This window comes from Hemiscyllium ocellatum, chromosome 13 (assembly GCF_020745735.1).
Source record: "Hemiscyllium ocellatum isolate sHemOce1 chromosome 13, sHemOce1.pat.X.cur, whole genome shotgun sequence".
Classification (NCBI taxonomy): domain Eukaryota; kingdom Metazoa; phylum Chordata; class Chondrichthyes; order Orectolobiformes; family Hemiscylliidae; genus Hemiscyllium; species Hemiscyllium ocellatum.
In genome coordinates, this window is record NC_083413.1 from 32,292,338 (window position 1) to 32,310,870 (window position 18,533).

At 38.2% G+C, this 18,533-nt stretch overlaps 1 protein-coding gene across 1 annotated transcript in view; it reads left to right on the forward strand.

Moving 5' to 3' along the window:
* Positions 1 to 11,872, forward strand: part of cpdp (CPD photolyase) — a 33,592-nt gene extending 21,720 nt beyond the window's left edge. The window contains exons 7-10 of the mRNA XM_060834708.1: positions 317 to 469; positions 2,332 to 2,453; positions 5,777 to 5,936; positions 6,800 to 11,872. Coding sequence (XP_060690691.1) covers positions 317 to 469; positions 2,332 to 2,453; positions 5,777 to 5,936; positions 6,800 to 6,942 — 578 coding nt within the window. The 3' untranslated portion in view covers positions 6,943 to 11,872. The remainder of the gene's footprint in view (positions 1 to 316; positions 470 to 2,331; positions 2,454 to 5,776; positions 5,937 to 6,799) is intronic.
* The last annotated feature ends 6,661 nt before the right edge of the window (positions 11,873 to 18,533 follow it).

The following is an 18,533-nucleotide window of genomic DNA, read 5'->3' on the forward strand; positions in this document are numbered from 1 at the left end:
GTCCATGACAAATTAATTTAGTATTTTTTGATATACGTCATATTATTGTTTATCCTAGGGAAAATGGTCATAAATTATGAAACATTTTAGTTGGAATTAAAGAGTATAGCTACATAGATAGGATAATGAATAGGGACCAAATTTATTTGTTTGAATTAGAATGATAAAGGTGGGTGTGCAGGGTAAGTGCAAAGAAATAAGATTGTTAGAAATTTCAAGTTTTGAGTTGGCAACTAGTATTGGTTTATCAAAGTGAATGCCATTTTTGAAATAATACCTTTGGTGATTTTGAGGGTATCTCGATCTCCTTTTGAAGGTCAGGTTTCAGTTCAGCGAACCATTCTGGAGATAAAGAAATACCGTACCAAGTTTAAGGACAGTGTGGACAGTTACATTGAAGAAGCTGTAGTGCGACGGGAGCTGGCAGACAACTTTTGTTTTTACAATAAACAATATGACAAGATTGAAGGTGAGGAGTACCTTTGTTCTGTTTTAACTGAAGTATGAAAAATGGTTGCTCTCTCAATGCTAGCTTTTTCGTTTTTCAATCTTAGAATATTTTTATAATTATTTTAACTTTATTGAATAAGAACTTAAAAAGCTTAATCCAGCAGATCCATGGAATTGAATGTAATGTGCTCTCTCTTTTGATGTTGATTTGCTGTAGTGCACTCCGAAGAAAAGACCCTTATGTGTGGAATCTTAATCCCAGTTTCCCAGTAGCAGTTGTTCAAATGGACATTTATAAATATTCAGATACTTAAATAGCTTTGCACCGATGAGATCTTGCTGTATAATGTTTACTTAGGTTTCAGGATGAATGAGTTTGACTAAATTTAACAAGATTCAATTTTTAAAAATGTTAATTAGGGTGTAATTAATGTAATCTAACATTTTCACTTGACAGCCTGGGCAAGGAATCTGCCACTGCCTTCCAGATGCATAAACTAACCCAGGACTTGCTTAGAAGAAAAGATCACAAAAGATGGAGGTTAAACACTTTCTCTTTATGGGAACAGGAGGATAATCCTCCTGGGCCATAGAAGGCATTTTCAGCCTCCTCTGGCCCAGCCTGCACCTATGTCTCTCCTACATCAAGACCCTCTGGGATCGTGCTCACCACACTTACCCAAGTGCCAGAAATCAAATCTTGGTTCTCTGATTTCTTCTCATCCCAGAGGAAAATGGCCTCCTCTTGTTCAACTGCAGACAGTGAATAAACCAGGGCATCATAATGACATCTCCGTTAAAATCAACATAGTTATCATTTTTAACTGTAAACCCATTTGCATGTGTTGTGACCAGGATGGAAGGACTGCACTGTCTTTCTCTAGCTCCACTACTCCAGAGTCACAATATAAATTTGATGGAGTTACCAGGTTCCAAATGTAGCAAATCATATACTCTCTTTGTATTAGACTTAAAAGATCCATCAATTAAATTACATTATTAAATACGAAAATGTTTTATTATAAAGCAAAGCATATCAAAAATGCTAAACTAGTTAACACAGTTTTTAATGTGAAAATGGAAGTGTTCATTCCTCTCTAAGTAACTCCAGTGAAACATAGAAACAAACAGACACATGCACACCAGGTAGAGAGATAAAATGGATTATTCTTTGCAGAGGTTCATTTTGGGGAAAACAACTTTTGGCCAATAAGACTTAGTACTTGCAGGCAAATGGGACCAGGTATGAACTTTCAGATGGTGGTCAGTTGAACATTCCATCATGTGTACATGAGTGTTACCAAACATAAGTCCCTCGGATCTTGGCAGTCATTGCTTAGGAAATACAGTAGCAGAAGTCTTGCAGTCACTCTTCAAAAGGACAGTCAGGTTTGATGCTGGATTCACAAAAAAAGTGCTTCAAGAACAGGAGGTACAACTGAACAGCTTGGTCTTTTTACAAACATTCCTCTGCCTGACCAATTGAACATCTAAACACAGTCTCCAAGCCTTCAAACAGAAACACCTTAAACCCCAGTCACCTTAAACCCCAGCCTAGTCTTTTTAGTCTAGCGCCTTCACTGAAGTAAATTCAGGCAACCAAGACCAGCAACTATCTGGAAACATGTAGTTTCTGAGAGATGCCTTGTTTAAGAGAAAAATATCAAATGTATCTTTTTTCTAAGTTATCAAAAAATTTGATTGCCTTTATAATCCTTCAAAGTCAGCACTACAAAAAAATTAAATGTGAAGTCATAATCCTAATACATTTGAAATGCCTTATATTATCTTTTAAGAAATTGAATATTTAGTGATTCTTAGGAATTTTGCAGATAGTTAAATCTGAGCATTTATTATCCTAGAGTTATTTGTTTCTTTCAGGTGCTTTTGACTGGGCCCAGAAAACTTTGAAAATGCACAGCAAAGACCAACGGCCGTATCTTTATACACTGAAAGAACTGGAAGATGGGCGAACACATGATTCCTTGTGGAATGCAGCACAGGTGTGTACGGACACTAGCAATGTTTCCACTCTTTTTTTAAGTTGGGTTACAAACTTTTCTAAGCATTCATGACTTGCGTTCTTCTAAAGAATTGATAAAAGTGGCCAGTTTATGGCAAAAATGGTTCGATTTCCAGATCATTAGAAACTGGATATATAAGTGAGATACACATTGGTATCTTGCAAATGTCACTAGATGCTGACCTATGTAGGAGTTGCCTGGAAATTTCTTTTGAAGTTGTACTCAATGCCCCTGGAGAAAATGGGAGGAGGAATCAGGGGAATGATCAATTGGATTTGCAGATGATTATCATTGCTCCTCAGTAGATCTAGGCCAATAGACCACTGTTACTATCACAGTATGTCCTGTCCTACCAACAGGAAAGGCCCTCCATTAGTGCCACACACTGTACACTTAGAAAGGAGTTGTCTTGAGAGTTCTCAAAGTTGACATCTCAAGGAGTCAGGTCAAACTTGGGCAAACTTCCTGCTAAGTATTGTCTACCAAGATTCCCTGCCCCTTAACCTATAACTCAGTATATCTCTATGCAGAACACCAATTGGAGGAAACACTTAGGGACAGAGAATGCAGCCTAGGTTGGGGACTTCTATGTCCCTCATCAAAAATGGCTCAAAAGCATTACGCAGACCAAACTGACTAAAGAACTAAAGTACAAAAGAATGCAGATGTTAAAGTGGGTCAGTGGCAGGTAGTTTGAGAGCCAATAAGTAAGAGAAACTTGACTGATGTCATCCTCACCAATCTGCATATCACAAATGCATTTATCCGTGATAGTTATTGGTTATAGTGACAACCAAACACTCCTTATAGTGTTCCATTTGCTCAAGCGGATACTCTCCATTGAATTGCATGACATGATCACTAAATGGGATAGATTTTGAACAGATCTAGCAACCCAAAACCAGGCACCTGTGAGGTGCTGTGGGCCATCAAAATGGGCAGAATCGGACTTAACCACAAGCTGAAACCGTGTCCTGGCATATCCCCACTCTACCATTACCATCAAGCTGAGGGTCAATCCTGATTCATTGAAGAGTGGAGGAGGACATGCCAGAAACAGGACCACATATATCTAAAAATGAGATGTCAACCTGGGTGAACCTTCAACACAGAATACTCACCTTCAGTAGAAACAGCATGCAATAGACAGGACTAAGCAATCTCACTACCAACAATCTGATCTAAACACTGCAGTCTTTCTGTATCCAGTTGTGAATGATGGTGAATATTGACCAACAAAAGGAAGTGGATGTTTCACAAATAATTCCATCCTTCGTGATGGGGAAGCTCAGAACATCAGTGCAAATGACAATAATGAAGCATTTGCATCCATTTTCAGGCAGAACTGCCAAATGGATGATCCACCTTCAGGTTTCTCCTTGATAGCTGCAGCACCACAGATACCAGTGTTCATGCAATTCAATCTACTCCTCGTAACATCAAGAAACAGCTGAAGACATTGGATAGGGGAACAGTTGTGGGCCCCAATAACATTCCAGCAAAAGTATTGAATATTTGTTCTACAGAACTAACTGCATCACTTGTCAAAATGTTCCAGTGCAGCTACAATACTGGCACCACCTTGGCAATGTAGAAAATTGCGCTAGTATGTCCTCTCCACCAAAAGCAAGAAAAGTCCAACCTCCCAATTTCTGTTGACTCCCTATCATTAGCAATGCAATGGAAGGCTTCATCAAGCTGCACTTCCTCAGCTGCTCATTGACTTTCAGTTTGTTCTGCTAGGATCACCTAGCTCCTAATCCTATTATAGCCTTGGTTCAAATATGGACAGGAAAACTGAACTGCAAGATGCAAAGCGAGGGTGACCATACTTAAGGTCGAGGCAAAGTGTGATTGTGTGCAGCATCAAGGAGCTTGTGCAAAACTGAATTTGTGGTGAGGGAGTGAACTCCCCATTGGTTAGAGTTAAATACACTGCTAAAGTTAAATAGATAATTGTGGTTGTTGATAGTTAATCATCTCAGTCCCATGACATCACCAAAAGTTCCTCAGGGTAATGTCCTTGCCCCACTATCTCCCATTGCTTCATCAATGACATTCCCTCCGCCACAAAGTCAAAAATGGAGATGTTCATTGATGATTGCAAAATTCAACACTAAATGCAACTTCTCAGCTATTGATGTAGCCTGTCTCCATGGCTGACAGATGGCAAGTAAAACTCATGCCACATAAATGTCAGATACTGACCATTTCCAACAGTAGACTCTAACCAAAACAGAAATAGCTGGAGAACTAACCTCTCAAGAAGGGTCATTGGCCCCAAAATATTGACTGTTAACTCTTCTGCTGTCAGACTTGCTGAATTTCTATAGCTGTTTCTGTTTTTTGTTTCAGAGGTCCAACATCTGCACTTCTTTCCTTTTTGCTAAGAAAATCTAACCATCTAATCCTGTTGTTTAGTGGCATCAATATCAACTAAACCCCCTACTATTCATCTGGGAAATTATCATTGACCAGAAACAGAACTGTCTAAACTAAAGACTGAAAAACAGGTCAGAAGCTGGGTTTTCTGCAGTGAGTAATTCACCACCTTTCAACTCCCCAAAGCCTGTACACCACCTATAAGGCACAATTTGGAAGTGTGTTGAAATACTCACTATTTGCCTGGATGAGTGCAGCTCCAACAACTGGACACCATTCAGGACAAAGCAGCCAGCTTGATTTACTAACTACTTTCAACACAGATGCACAGTAGCAGGACACTGTCCCATCTCTAAGATGCACTGCAGCAGCAAGTCACCATGGCTGCTTCAAACACCTTCTGAATCTGCAATACCTACCACTTAGAATGAATTGGTCAGCAGATGTTTGGGAACACCATCACCCAAAATGTTCCCCTCAAAGCCACACCATGTCCTGATTTGGAACTATTTTGCCTTTCCTTTACTGTCACAGGGTCAAATTCCAGGTGAACTGTAGAAGTTCAAGGAGATAGATCATGGCCAGCTTACCAAGGGCAATTAGTGACATGAAATGAATGCTGGCCTGGCCAGTAATGTCCACCTCCTGTGAATAAATGAGAAAAACTTATGATTATGTTTAAGGTTAAGATAGTGATGCTTGTAAATCAGTTCTGAAAACAAGACATTAGCATTCAATAATTCTAGAAATTTCAGATATCAATCTTTTAAAAGACACTGTAAATAGGAAAACCCATTCAAATTATCTTGACTGTTTTGTCCAGAAGTAACATGCATGCCTATTCTGTCTGCCACTCCTAGCTGTCTTTCTGTAAAATGCAGTACTTTCAGCTGCAACATTTTCGTTATCATTCAATGTAGCTTCAGATGATCCATGAGGGGAAGATGCATGGTTTTCTTCGAATGTACTGGGCTAAAAAGATTCTGGAATGGACTACTTCTCCTGAGGAAGCCTTGAAGTTCTCCATCTACCTGAACGATCGCTATGAACTGGATGGCAGAGATCCAAATGGATATGTAGGTAAGCACAAATTTGCTTTTATATTTATCTAATATTTTGTACTGCATACATACCTTATGCCTCTACATATATATTAGTGCACAAACCAGCTAAAAATAAATTATTAGACCATTTGTAGTCCCTTTAACCACTTTTAATGCTGCCTTATTCCATTGTGCTCTGTTCTTCGATTCCTCCATCCCTTACTTTAATATTGCAAAAAGGGAATCTCTGCTGATTTGTGGAATCTATTACAATGGGTAGGCATTGAAATGTGCTGATGAGAAAAATCCTCTGGCATTTTCAAGTGCCACTTAACTTTGCAAAGCAAAAACAAAAGTAAATAAATTAATTTTGACATACAGAGGAAGACCTCAAAGAGGCTAAGTCATCTGACATATTTAAAATGGATCTGCTCCTGACAAGGTTGCATTACATTTATCCATTCCAAGCTACACTGGAAGAGACAATCAGATTTCTAATATATGAAGCCATGCATTTCATGCATATGGCAGAGTATGTTACCAAGGAAATGCTACTTTCCCATCTGATCTAGAAGCTTCAATGGCCTGAAAGTAAGGTACTAGCACTTTCGAAACAGGTTCTTGTCTAAAATCTGATCCTGGTAGTAATGCTGCACCTATATTACACTGTTAACTCACTAAAATCACCATCCTTCTTTATTCCCTTTAATCTCTGACCTGAAATATAATCGTCCTGTTTGTTTGACAGCATCTGTGAAATATTACACGATTTCGTCATTGAAATCTTGGTGACTGCCAACAAGTAAAAATAATACCCAAAAATGCAATTTCCTGATGAACCATCACTTTTCTGCCAGCAATTATTTACTATTCATTTCTGATCAGCATTTTCTCTTATAGGTTGCATGTGGTCAATCTGTGGAATCCATGACCAAGGCTGGAAAGAGCGACCTGTTTTTGGCAAGATTCGCTACATGAATTACAATGGCTGTAAGAGGAAATTTGACATTGGTCAGTTTGAAAGAAAATACAGTTACAATTAGTTTAGAAATCCATTGTAAGTCAGTGTGCATCCTTTCATAAAATTGAATATTATGGATGTCTTTGTTCCATTTCATGGCAAATTCAGGGTGTGTGTGGGTCTAGGAGATAGATTATGAGTATCATCTATCCTGTTATACACAAAACTCCCCTTATTCCCACTTATTTTTTTAAATGAAGCTCCTGGATCCACAAAGGCAACAGAGAAATATTCTAGAATCTCTTTTTACTACTACTAGCCATGGCCAGTCTTACTTTCCTCTTGATGCTTTCTTTAATTTTTGTTTTGCCAGAATTATGACATTGCTTCAATGTATTGTGATGCAATTTATGTTTAAAGCTATATAGAACATATCCCACTGTGACTATTGAGATATTCCTGCTAAGGGCTTCTGCTGTCCATTGCTGGCTGCCAATAATATCTTAACCAAATAATTTTAAAGATAAAGCAAGGCTAAAGGAAATAGGTAATGACAGCTCAGTTTTTAGCCCTGGGTTGGACAAATGGAATTTTGCACCATTGTACACAATGCCAGTTTCCTACCTCTATTAACCTGCTCCCTTCAGCCTTTTTCTGAGAGGAGGACAAGGGTGACAGGGCTGCCCTACCCTTGCAGCACTCTGAATGCATTTGTCCCAACTTTAATAGGTCACCCCATTCCCTATCCCAATTAGATGGTGAGCCTACATTGTAGCCACTCACTTGCCAATTCCAGGAAAAATCTTACCCTGGTTTGAGTAGACAGCGAGGTTACAAAAAAAACACTTTCATTTATAAAGCACTTCACAATCTTTGGAAGTCACAAAAGATGTTACAGCCAATTAAGAAGTTTTGAAATTTGTGACAATTTGTTGTGTACATATTGGCTGTTGCATTTCAAACATTAAAAGTGGTATAATATTGGAAACAAACGTCCACAAATAGTAGTCTGATAAGAACCAAGTCATAAGACCATTAGACATCGGAGCACATTAAGTCTGCTCTGCCATTTAATGAGATCATGGCTGATCTGATAATACTCAATTCCACTTTCCTGATATATCACAATAACCCTTGATTCCTTTACTGATGAAAAGTCTCTCTGTCTCAGCCTTGAATATACTTAGCTGAGTCATTAAGAATTCCACAGTTCACAGCCCTCGGAGAAGAAATTCCTCCTCACTGGTCTATAGTTCCCAGGCTTGTCCTTACCACCCTTCTTAAACAGTGGCACCATGTTTGCCAACCTCCAGTCTTCCGGCACCTCACCTGTGACTATCGATAATTCAGATATCTCAGCAAGAGGCCCAGCAATCACTTCTCTAGCTTCCCACAGAGTTCTCGGGTACACCTGATCAGGTCCTGGGGATTTATCCACCTTTAACCGTTTCAAGACATCCAGCACTTCCTCCTCTGTAATATGGACATTTTGCAAGATGTCACCATCTATTTCCCTACAGTCTATATCTTCCAAATCCTTTTCCACAGTAAATACTGATGCAAAATATTAATTTAGTATTTCTCCCATTTTCTGTGGCTCCACACAAAGGCTGCCTTGCTGATCTTTGAGGGGCCCTATTCTCTCTCTAGTTACCCTTTTATCCTTAATATATTTGTAAAACCCCTTTGGATTCTCCATAATTCTACTTGCCAAAGCTATCTCATGTCCCCGTTTTGCCTTCCTGATTTAACTCTTAAGTATACTCCTACTTTCTTTATACTCTAAGGGTTCACTCGATCTATCCTGTCTGTACCTGACATATGCTTCCTTCTTTTTCTTAAACAAACCCTCAATTTCTTTAGTCATCCAGCATTCTCTATAGCTACCAGCCTTTCCTTTCACCTTGACAGGAATATACTTTCTCTGGATTCTTGTTATCTCATTTCATTCCCATTTTCCAGCCGTCCCTTTACCTGCGAACATCTGCCTCCAATCAGCTTTCGAAAGTTCTTGCCTAATACCGTCAAAATACTGTCAAATACCGTCAATACCATGGGTGGCACAGTGGTTAGCACTGCTGCCTCACAGCGTCAGAGAGCCGGGTTCAATTCCCGCCTCAGGTGACGGACTGTGTGGAGTTTGCACATTCTCCCAGCGTCTGCGGGGTTTGCTCCAGAGATGTGCGGATCAGGTGAATTGGTCATGTTAAATTGCCCGTAGTGTTAGGTAAGGGGTAAATGCCGGGGTATGGGTGGGTTGTGCTTCGGCAGGTCGGTGTGGACTTGTTGGGCCGAAGGGCCTGTTTCCACACTGTAAGTAATCTAAAATTGGCCTTTCTCCAATTTAGAACTTCAACTTTTAGATCTGGTCTATCCTTTTCCATCACTATTTTGAAATGAATAGAATTATGGTTGCTGCCCCCAAAGTGCTCCCCCACTGACACCTCCGTCACCTGCCCTGCCTTACTTCCAAAGAGCAGGTCAAGTTTTGCAACTTCTCTAGTAGGTGCATCCACATACTGAATTAGAAAATTGTCTTGTACACACTTAAGAAATTCCTCTCCATCTAAACCTTTAACACTATGGCAGTCCCAGTCGATGTTTGGAAAGTTAAAATCCCCTGCCATAACCACCCTATTATTCTTACGGATAGCTGAGATCTCCTTACAAGTTTGTTTCTCAATTTCCCTCTGACTATTGCGGGCTCTATAATACAATTCCAATAAGATGATCATCCCTTTCTTATTTCTCAGTTCCACCCAAATAACTTCACTGGATGTATTTCCAGGAATATCCTCCCTTAGCACAGCTGTAATGCTATCTCTTATCAAAAATGCCACTCCCACTCTTTTGTCTCCCTTTCTATCCTTCCTGAAGCATTTGTATCCTAGAACATTCAGCTGCCAGTCCTGCCCATTCCTGAGCAATGTTTCCGTAATTGCTATGATATCCCAGTCCCATGTTCCTAACCATGCCCTGTGTTCATCTGCCTTCCCTGTTAGGCCCCTTGCATTGAAATAAATGCAGTTTAAATTATTAGTCCTACCTTGTCCCTGCCTGCCCTGTTTGATCCACTTCTGTTCTCAGCTGTACCCGTCTCCGATCGATCTCTTTCCTCACAGCTCCCTGGGTCCTCCACCACCACCCAGATATGATCCGCAGTAACCCTTAAACTCTCTTTAAATGCCCACATCTGACAAGAAGTACATATCACTACAAAGGCCATTTTTGCTCCTTTACAATCTACAGACCCAGAAAATAACATTGTCTTATTCCTCTACAAACACTGCCCCAGGTTAAGTTAATAGCTATGGCTTATATTTTAAGTTTAATCAAGAGACTTATCTCCAAAAACATATAATCAAGAAAGAATCCACTGTACCCACTACTGCAGCCTTTCACTTGGACAGACTTAGAACAATAATTAACTTATCTGATTCTGTGCTGTGAACTTCGCCCAACAGTTCCTCCAAGATTAGTTGTGAATTTCACTGTTTGTTAATTTTCCCAGATGCACTCCGATGTCCAGTGATACACGAATTCAAACAGCAAAGGCAGTAACTGTGCAGGTTTTCTCTCTCCTGCACTGTCCTCACTCTATTTTTCCCCTTTCACCTTAAACCTATGCCCTCTAGTTCTGGACTCTCCTGACCCAGGAAAAAAGACTTTGTCTATTTATCCTATTCATGTCCCTCATGATTTTATAAACCTCTAGAAGATCACTTCTCAGCCTCCGTCACTCCAGGTAAAATAGCCCCAGCCTATTCAGCCTCTCCCTGTAGCTCAAATCCTCCAACCCTGGCAACATCCTTGTAAATCTTTTCTGATCCCTAGTATATCTTTCTATAGTTAAGGAACCCAAGTTGTTCATATTATTCCAGCTGTGATCTGTCTCGTACCTTGTACTGTTTTTGCAAAATATCCCTGCTTTTACATTCACTTCCCTTTGCAGTAAAGGCCAACATTTCATTTGCCTTACCTAAGCTCCGTGGGTAATGGCATCAGCATTTTCTGATTTATGTATTGGGACTTCTAAATCCTAGTGTTCCATTGCTTTCTACAGTTTTCCCGATTTAAATAATATTCAACTCTTCTATGCTTTCTGCCAAAAAGCATAACGTCACATTTTCCCACACCAGGTACCAAGTTTTTCTCCCCCCAACAAGTCATTGAAAATTTTCATATGCTACTGCAGAATCTCATCCTCACCACTTGCCTTCCCACCTATTTTTGTTATCTACAAACTTCACTATTATAGACTCACTTTTCTCATCCAAGTCATTAATATATAATGTAAATAATTGTGGCCAAAGCACTGATCCTGTGGCAGCCTACTAGTTACGGGTGACCTTTATCCCAATTCTCTTCCTTATATTAGTTGGCTAATTGTGTATCCATGCCAATATATTACTTCCAACACCATAGATGCTTATCCGGTTATCCTAATGTGTGGTACCTTATCAAATGCCTTCTGAAAATTCAAATATACGACATCCACTGCTTCCCCTTTATCAATCCTGCTTGTTACCTCCTCAAAGAATTCTACTAAGTTTGTTAGGCATGCTTTTAACTTTGTGAAGTTACGTTGTTGACTCAGATCACACATTTCTAAATATTGCTTTTACATCGCTTATATTAGATGCTTAACATTTTCCGAATAATCGATATCATTAACTGACCTTGCCATTCCAAATAAAGGAATTACATTAAACAGTTTTCTAGTCCACCAGGACTTTTCCAGAATATAAGGATTTCTGGAAGATTATTACCAGTGCATTCATTTCTGTAGCCTTTAAGATCATTGGATGTATCACACTGGATCCAGGGGACAGATTGTTCATTAACTGCATTAGTTTCCAAGCACTTTTTCCTCTAATGGTAGTTAATGTTTATTTCCTGCTTTTTCGCCTCTTGAATATGTAATAATTTTAGAATATCTTTAGTCTTTTCTACTATTAAGGACTGATGTAAATCTTTTTGCCAACTCCAATTATACTAGGGATATTTCCTCAGTTCATTTTGACTTGTGTCTACATTTATGACAACTTAACATATGATTTAAAAGATAGTAGCCCTCATTGCACGGCACTTTCAGCTCTGGTAGGTTAGTCTTTAGTGCTGAGATTTTGGAGTGGAACTGAAGTACAAACTCATGAGACCTGTACATTACCAATAGATACAGCTTGCAGTAAATCCTACGCTCGGATTAAATTGAGTGGCTGACAGGGATTAAAATGGGAAGAAAAATGTACATATTTGAAATAAATATCTTAAACTGCTAGGAACAATTTTTTACTCACAGAGGTAGGATCTCTTCTTTGTTCCCTTCTAGATCTCCACATTTATATCAGCAACATAACTTGGATTGCACAGGACTTATAACATGAAATTTCAGAATGAATTACTGCAGCAGGATTCATTTCAAATTATAGTGTAAACCCAACTACTTCTTAACATTGGAGGGGTTGCTGGCAAGCTTGTGTACTGGCCAAGGCCAAGAATTTAGTGGTGCAAATTATATAGCAATTTGGTCTACTCCACAGCTCATCTCTCTTCACTCCCATTTGTTGTTTTTACACTTCAGTAGCAGCCAATACTGTGAACTCTATAATGCCATCAATTTCCAATCCATTATAAGAATTATTTGTGTAGCATTACCACCTGTAGCTATTCATGTTATGCTATGCATTATTGATATTATTGTACCAGAGCACACCACAGTAACTCAAATGGAACACTGCATTTGAATAGTTTAAGGAATGCAATACACTGAAAATATTAACCTCAGATTTAGCGGGACTGCAGCAGTTCAAGAAGGCAGCTGTCCACCACCTTCAAGGACAACCAGGATAGGCAATAGAACATACCAGCACCGTACAGCTCCTTTGGCCCTCGATGTTGCCCCAACCTATGAAATCGATCAGAAGCCCATCTAAAGTACACAGTTCAGTCTTCATCCATATGACTATCCAATGACCATTTAAATGCCCTTAAAGTTGGCAAGTCTACTGCTGAATAAATGCTGGCCAGCCAGCAATGCCCACGTGCTATGAATTAATTAAAATAAATGTAAAAGTGAAATATTCAGTTTTGAGATTTCCAGTTTCCATTGGTATTTTTAACATTTGATAATATGCATTCAGTTTTACCAGCTGCTGGGAGTATAAGTGCCACGACATTAATGGAAATGCCAGAGATTTCCTGTGATACACAGCAAACAGAATTATGAACTAAATTGCAATAAATGGACTGTTCTTGAAACTAAGCGACTGTTGAAATCAGCCAAAAGTGTTTTTAGCTGCTCCCAATTCTTGTTCACCTGTCACTGTTTTTACTAACCTAAATTAACCCCCAATTAAACAACACCTCCGTTTTAAACTGTTTGTTGTTTTCAAACTCCATTGTAGCCTCAGCTTTTCTCAACCATAATTGTTTCCAGTTTTAATGCAATAAGAAATCTAAACTCCTTCAAATGTAGAATCATTAAAATTAGGAATGCTAATGCCAATCACACCACCTTCTCTCAAATTTTCCTTGAAGCCTCTCTAGCATGCTTTCGATCATCTACCAAAAAAGTCCCTTTTGTGCCTTGGTGTCAAATTTTAATATTTCAATGAGGGTGCCTTGGAACATTTTGCTACGTTAAAGCTGTACACAAATATGGTGGTGACATAATAATCTTGTGATAGCATAAGCCTAATAAGATCCATTTCAGTTCAGCAATGAGGATAATTAAGTTTTTTTGTGCTAAAAAAAAATGAATTTGACCAAAGTATTATGTGGGAATTTAGTGGCCAACACCATATGAAATTAGAACAGGAGTAGGTCATTCAGCACTTTGTGACTGCTCCACCATTCAATAGGATTGTAGAATTTTACAGCAAACAAAGCTTTTGGTCTGACACTCCTCATACCCTCTTCATCCTGCCCTTTCTCCATAACCCTTGATTCACCTACAGATTAAAAAAAATATAAAAATATATCTCTGCCACAGACAGCTTGGGGGTGGGAGGGGGAAAAGAGGGGAGAAAGAAAGAGGTCAGAGTTCTTGTGTAGCTCTAAGGCTGAGTTCCAAAGATGCTGAGGTCCAAAGACCCTCAGGAAATTTCTCAGTTGTAAACTGGCACACCTTTTGATCTGAGACCTTGCCCTCTGTTCTTCAACTCTTCCTATGAAAAGAAACATTCATTCAGCATTCACCATATCAAGCTACTTAAGAATCCTATGTTTTGATGAGATCACCTGTCAGTTTTCTAAACACATGAGTGAAGTCCCAACTGATTTGGCCTTTGCTCATAAAGCAATCCCTTTGTACTGGGGATCATCATTCTCTGAACTGCCTCCAATGAAATGGTATCTTTCCTGAAAAGGGGACCAAAACTGCTCTGAGTACGGTAGATGTCATCTCACCAGCACCATGAACAGTTGCATTAAGACATTTCCACTTTTATACTCCCCAACCCTTTTGAAATAAGAGTCAATAGTTCTTTGGCTTTCCTAACTACCTACGGCATATGTGAGAGAGATATAGGATGCTTATGCACAAGACACCAAAGTCCCCTTATGTTGCAGCATTGTACAATTTTTCCCCATTTAAATAACACTGACATTATTCCACCCTCCATAACGAACTTTACATTTTCCTACATTATACTCAGTTACCAACTTTTTTTGCCCACTTACTTGACCTATCAATCTCTAAACTGTATCCCTGCAACTTGCCTTTCCACCTATTTTTGTGTCATCTGCGAATTCAAGTACAGAACATTTGCTTCCTTCCTCCAAGTCACCTAACACAGAATTTAAATTAAACCATATCTAATAATGCAGGTGGTTATTTTGGGGTGGTGATTATAGTATCTCTGATAATGTTAACAAGGTATTTATAACTTTGCAAAGACATTACTTGAAGGTAGACCAAAAAGAATCTTGCTTATGGAAATTGGTTACTGCTTGATCCTTATAAATAAAAGCAGCTAACATGTCACACAAACTAGACAGGATTGGAATTTGTCACAAAAAAAAGTAATGAAAGCGGCATTTGATCTGTGCTGTGCAACAAACTCAAATGCTGATTGAAAATTAAACTTTATATACATCAAGTATAACAGTACACAAAGAAAAACATAACACAGTTGGAAATAATTTTATATATTGTGGATGGGTTACTGAATGTAGTCACCATGTAACCATCAATTTTCTCAGCTCAGATCCCACAAGATTTGTTTGAATAGGTCAGTTTACAAAATTACACTTTCATAATATTTACAATTTTAATATTAAATGTCAGTACATTACTTTGCAGCTTCAAACAAAATAGTTTTGTTATTCAACTTTAGGATGCACTGCTATTCAAAATTTAGGAAGCATAAAAGTTTCAAAAACCTGAAAAAATTGTTATGTTTAACACTTTATTTCGAAGCTAAGAGTCAAGGAGTTCAAGCACTATACAGTCAAATATATTGTTTGAGCTGTATTCTTAAACTAAAAAATGTTATGAATAATGTCCATTCTCCAGAAGAACTAGTACTATCATTGCATCTGATGAATTGCAGCAAACCAAATTCAATTCATTCTGTATCACTAAACCATAAAAAGGGTTGTTTTTGCATTGGAATTCAGTAGTATGCATAACAAGCAGGTGTATATCCCACCTAAGGTACACCTTACTTGATTTTCCTGTCCATTGCATTCATGAAGTGCAAAGCAGAATATATATTGGCTTATTAATAAAATTACATCTGCATATTTTATTCACAAATTACAAACATACAGAACAAGACAAAATTCCTGGAATTTTAATTCTTCCATTTTGAAATTCTGAAATTCCAGAAACAGTTAAAAGCTGCCAAAAACCAAAATGTTCATTACCCAAACATTTGGACCATAGTGCTAAACCAATAAATTTCTGACGTAATTTTGAAATAAGCTAATGGCAAAAAAAAATCATTTGGGAGAACCTCCATCTTATACAAGATAGACACTTATTGGGAGATCAAGTGTTAATAAATTTAAAAAAGGAAAAAACTGGCTGTAGATTTTATTCTTGAATGTTATAACACAAAGTGAATGTGCAAAACTGTTGTTGCCTGAATGCAGGGTTGAATGTGTCTGACCATTTTAATTGTCTTTCTCTGTACTGGTGAACTGAATCCAATTCATACAAATTTCCTTGCATCATAAAACAGCTAAATAAAAACAAAAATTATGTGGAGAATTAAAAATATTTGGTAATATACCAAGCAAAAGAACACCACAGCACCCAAGATCTTGCACAGAAACTGTAAAGATTAAAACAATACTTAAAAAGTACTGGATCATTCAAGGATAATTCAGATGGCTTTAAAAAAGTTCAGGCTTCACATTAACATATCATCTGAGCCCCTTTATCTGCGAACCATACAACTGCCTATTCAATTCTTTGAAAATAATGACGATTCTCCTTTCATGCAACCATGTTTGGATATATTATGACGTGAGGTGCCAGTGTTGGATTTAAGTTATCTATCCAAGGTTTTATTAAAAAAGAAAGGTGACATCTCAGCTCAATCAATGCAGTGAATGTGTAAGGGTACTCATGAGGATGGCCTCAAGCAGGTCCTTGGGTTCATTCCACACCAGTGACTCTACTATACTATATTCACATACACACAGTTTCTCACTCACGGAGACCCTCTTTCATATATATGCTGTCAGACAGACACACACACACACACACTTCTCCTCCTCCCCCCACCCCTGCCCCCAAGAGGCACACAAATGCAAGCATGCACACATACAAGTATATGGGGTGAATTCATAATTGGAGATATATTTTGTTCAAAAAGCACACAATCTGCAGGCAGTCAAACCGTGTAACGTTTTATAAATTCCTACTTTGGAAACAGAACCAGTCTGACTCAACGTTGGGATACAGAGACCCTAATCCTAATGCATTGTCTGAGCTGAGACATCGTTATTATTTTCATAAAATGTTGTTATCTCAAGAATGTGACTTGATAATAGTTCTGGAATTTACATATTACATGAGCCGAAGCTTCAACTCATTCGAAAAGATGAAAGACTTAACAGCTATCTAGGTATGTTCAATATACACCGTTGCATGCACAACACTGATCTTTTGCTATAATGATCCTGCTCCACAGCTACCTGAAGAGACAACGTTCTGAAAGCTAGTACTTCCAAATAAACCTGTTAAGCTATAACCTGGTGTTGTGAGAATTTTAACTTTAGACATATGACATACCTGTTAGACAGGTAGGACTTGACTACAGATCCTCTGGCTCAGAGGTATTACTATGACTCTAGATCCCAAATAGGGATCTTAGGTGGAGATTGTTCAGATCCAGGAGGTTCTGTTGTCAGATGTTAAATGCCTAGTAATTAAAAGGTAAAAGATGTTGGGTACTGATTAGAAAATATCTTAGGATATGCTCCCAGACATGTCAATAACATGTCTAAACAGAAGGATTAAAAAATAAAATTTGATATTTTTGTAGATGCTTGTGGCAAAGTATACTATCCCTATCTTTAGGCTGGATGACCTGGGTTCAAGTCCAACTTGAGCAAAGATGCATCATAATCTGTCTGAATAGGATGATTTTAAAATCTCTACATTGAGAAGATACCACTACAATTGATATGGTAATTTAAAATTTGACACCAATCACATATCTAATGTCCCAACATCTACACAAGGTTATGGGTAATTAAATGACATATCCAAATTATGTTCTCAAACATGCCCATCCAGAAATGTGCCAACTTGTCTGAACGGGCTGCTTAAAAATATCAAATATTACTAATATCTACTTAGGTATGTTTGAGTGCGCAATGTTTCTACCCCTGGGCCAGAAGGTCAAGGTTCAAGTCACATAACAAAAACAAACAAGCATCCACGTCTTCTTCATAAGTAGACTTGGAGGGCACCCAAAAAAGTGATATGTCTATTTCAAAAAACTTCATAATTCTAATGCAGCTCATTTTACACAGGTCTCCAATACTTTTCTTCATGATAATATTGCGATGTCATGGACAAAATCTGTGTTATTACAGGTTTGTACCAACTTCCACTCCACCCGAGTTAAGACATTGCATTGCAATTAAACATCAAACCTTGTGGCCCTGCATCAGTACACAAACTTTGTTGCATGAGTAATTGGATTTAAATTAACATGATCTAGATCCAAAGCAGTTACAAGAACCTCAACATAACAAAGATTTAAATAGCTCCCTCTCTTGTCAAACCTCAAAAGTCTATTTTGTTTCAAGTATCAAGCCAGCAAAATATTTATGGCACAGGATGTTGACATTGCAGAATAACAAACAAAGCTGAACAGAGTGAATAACCTTGTAGCACCACAAAATATTGAGCAGTAGAGAGAAATACAACACCCAAAACACACATGACATTGCCAAATAACATCGGAAATGCTGAAGGTATTCGATATCATTTTTTACGATCTGTTCATTCTCATAATATTGAAAATCTACAAAAATAGGTGTATATATCTGGTTAGAAGTTATACTGTATTTAATCCATCACAACTCAATATTCCTGTGACATTCCAATGAAACAGTCTGCTTGGAAAGAAAAACAAAATTGCCTCAATCATCCCACATGAACAACACAGCTATATAATACTCCAAACATTAGGTTTGACAGCTAGCAAA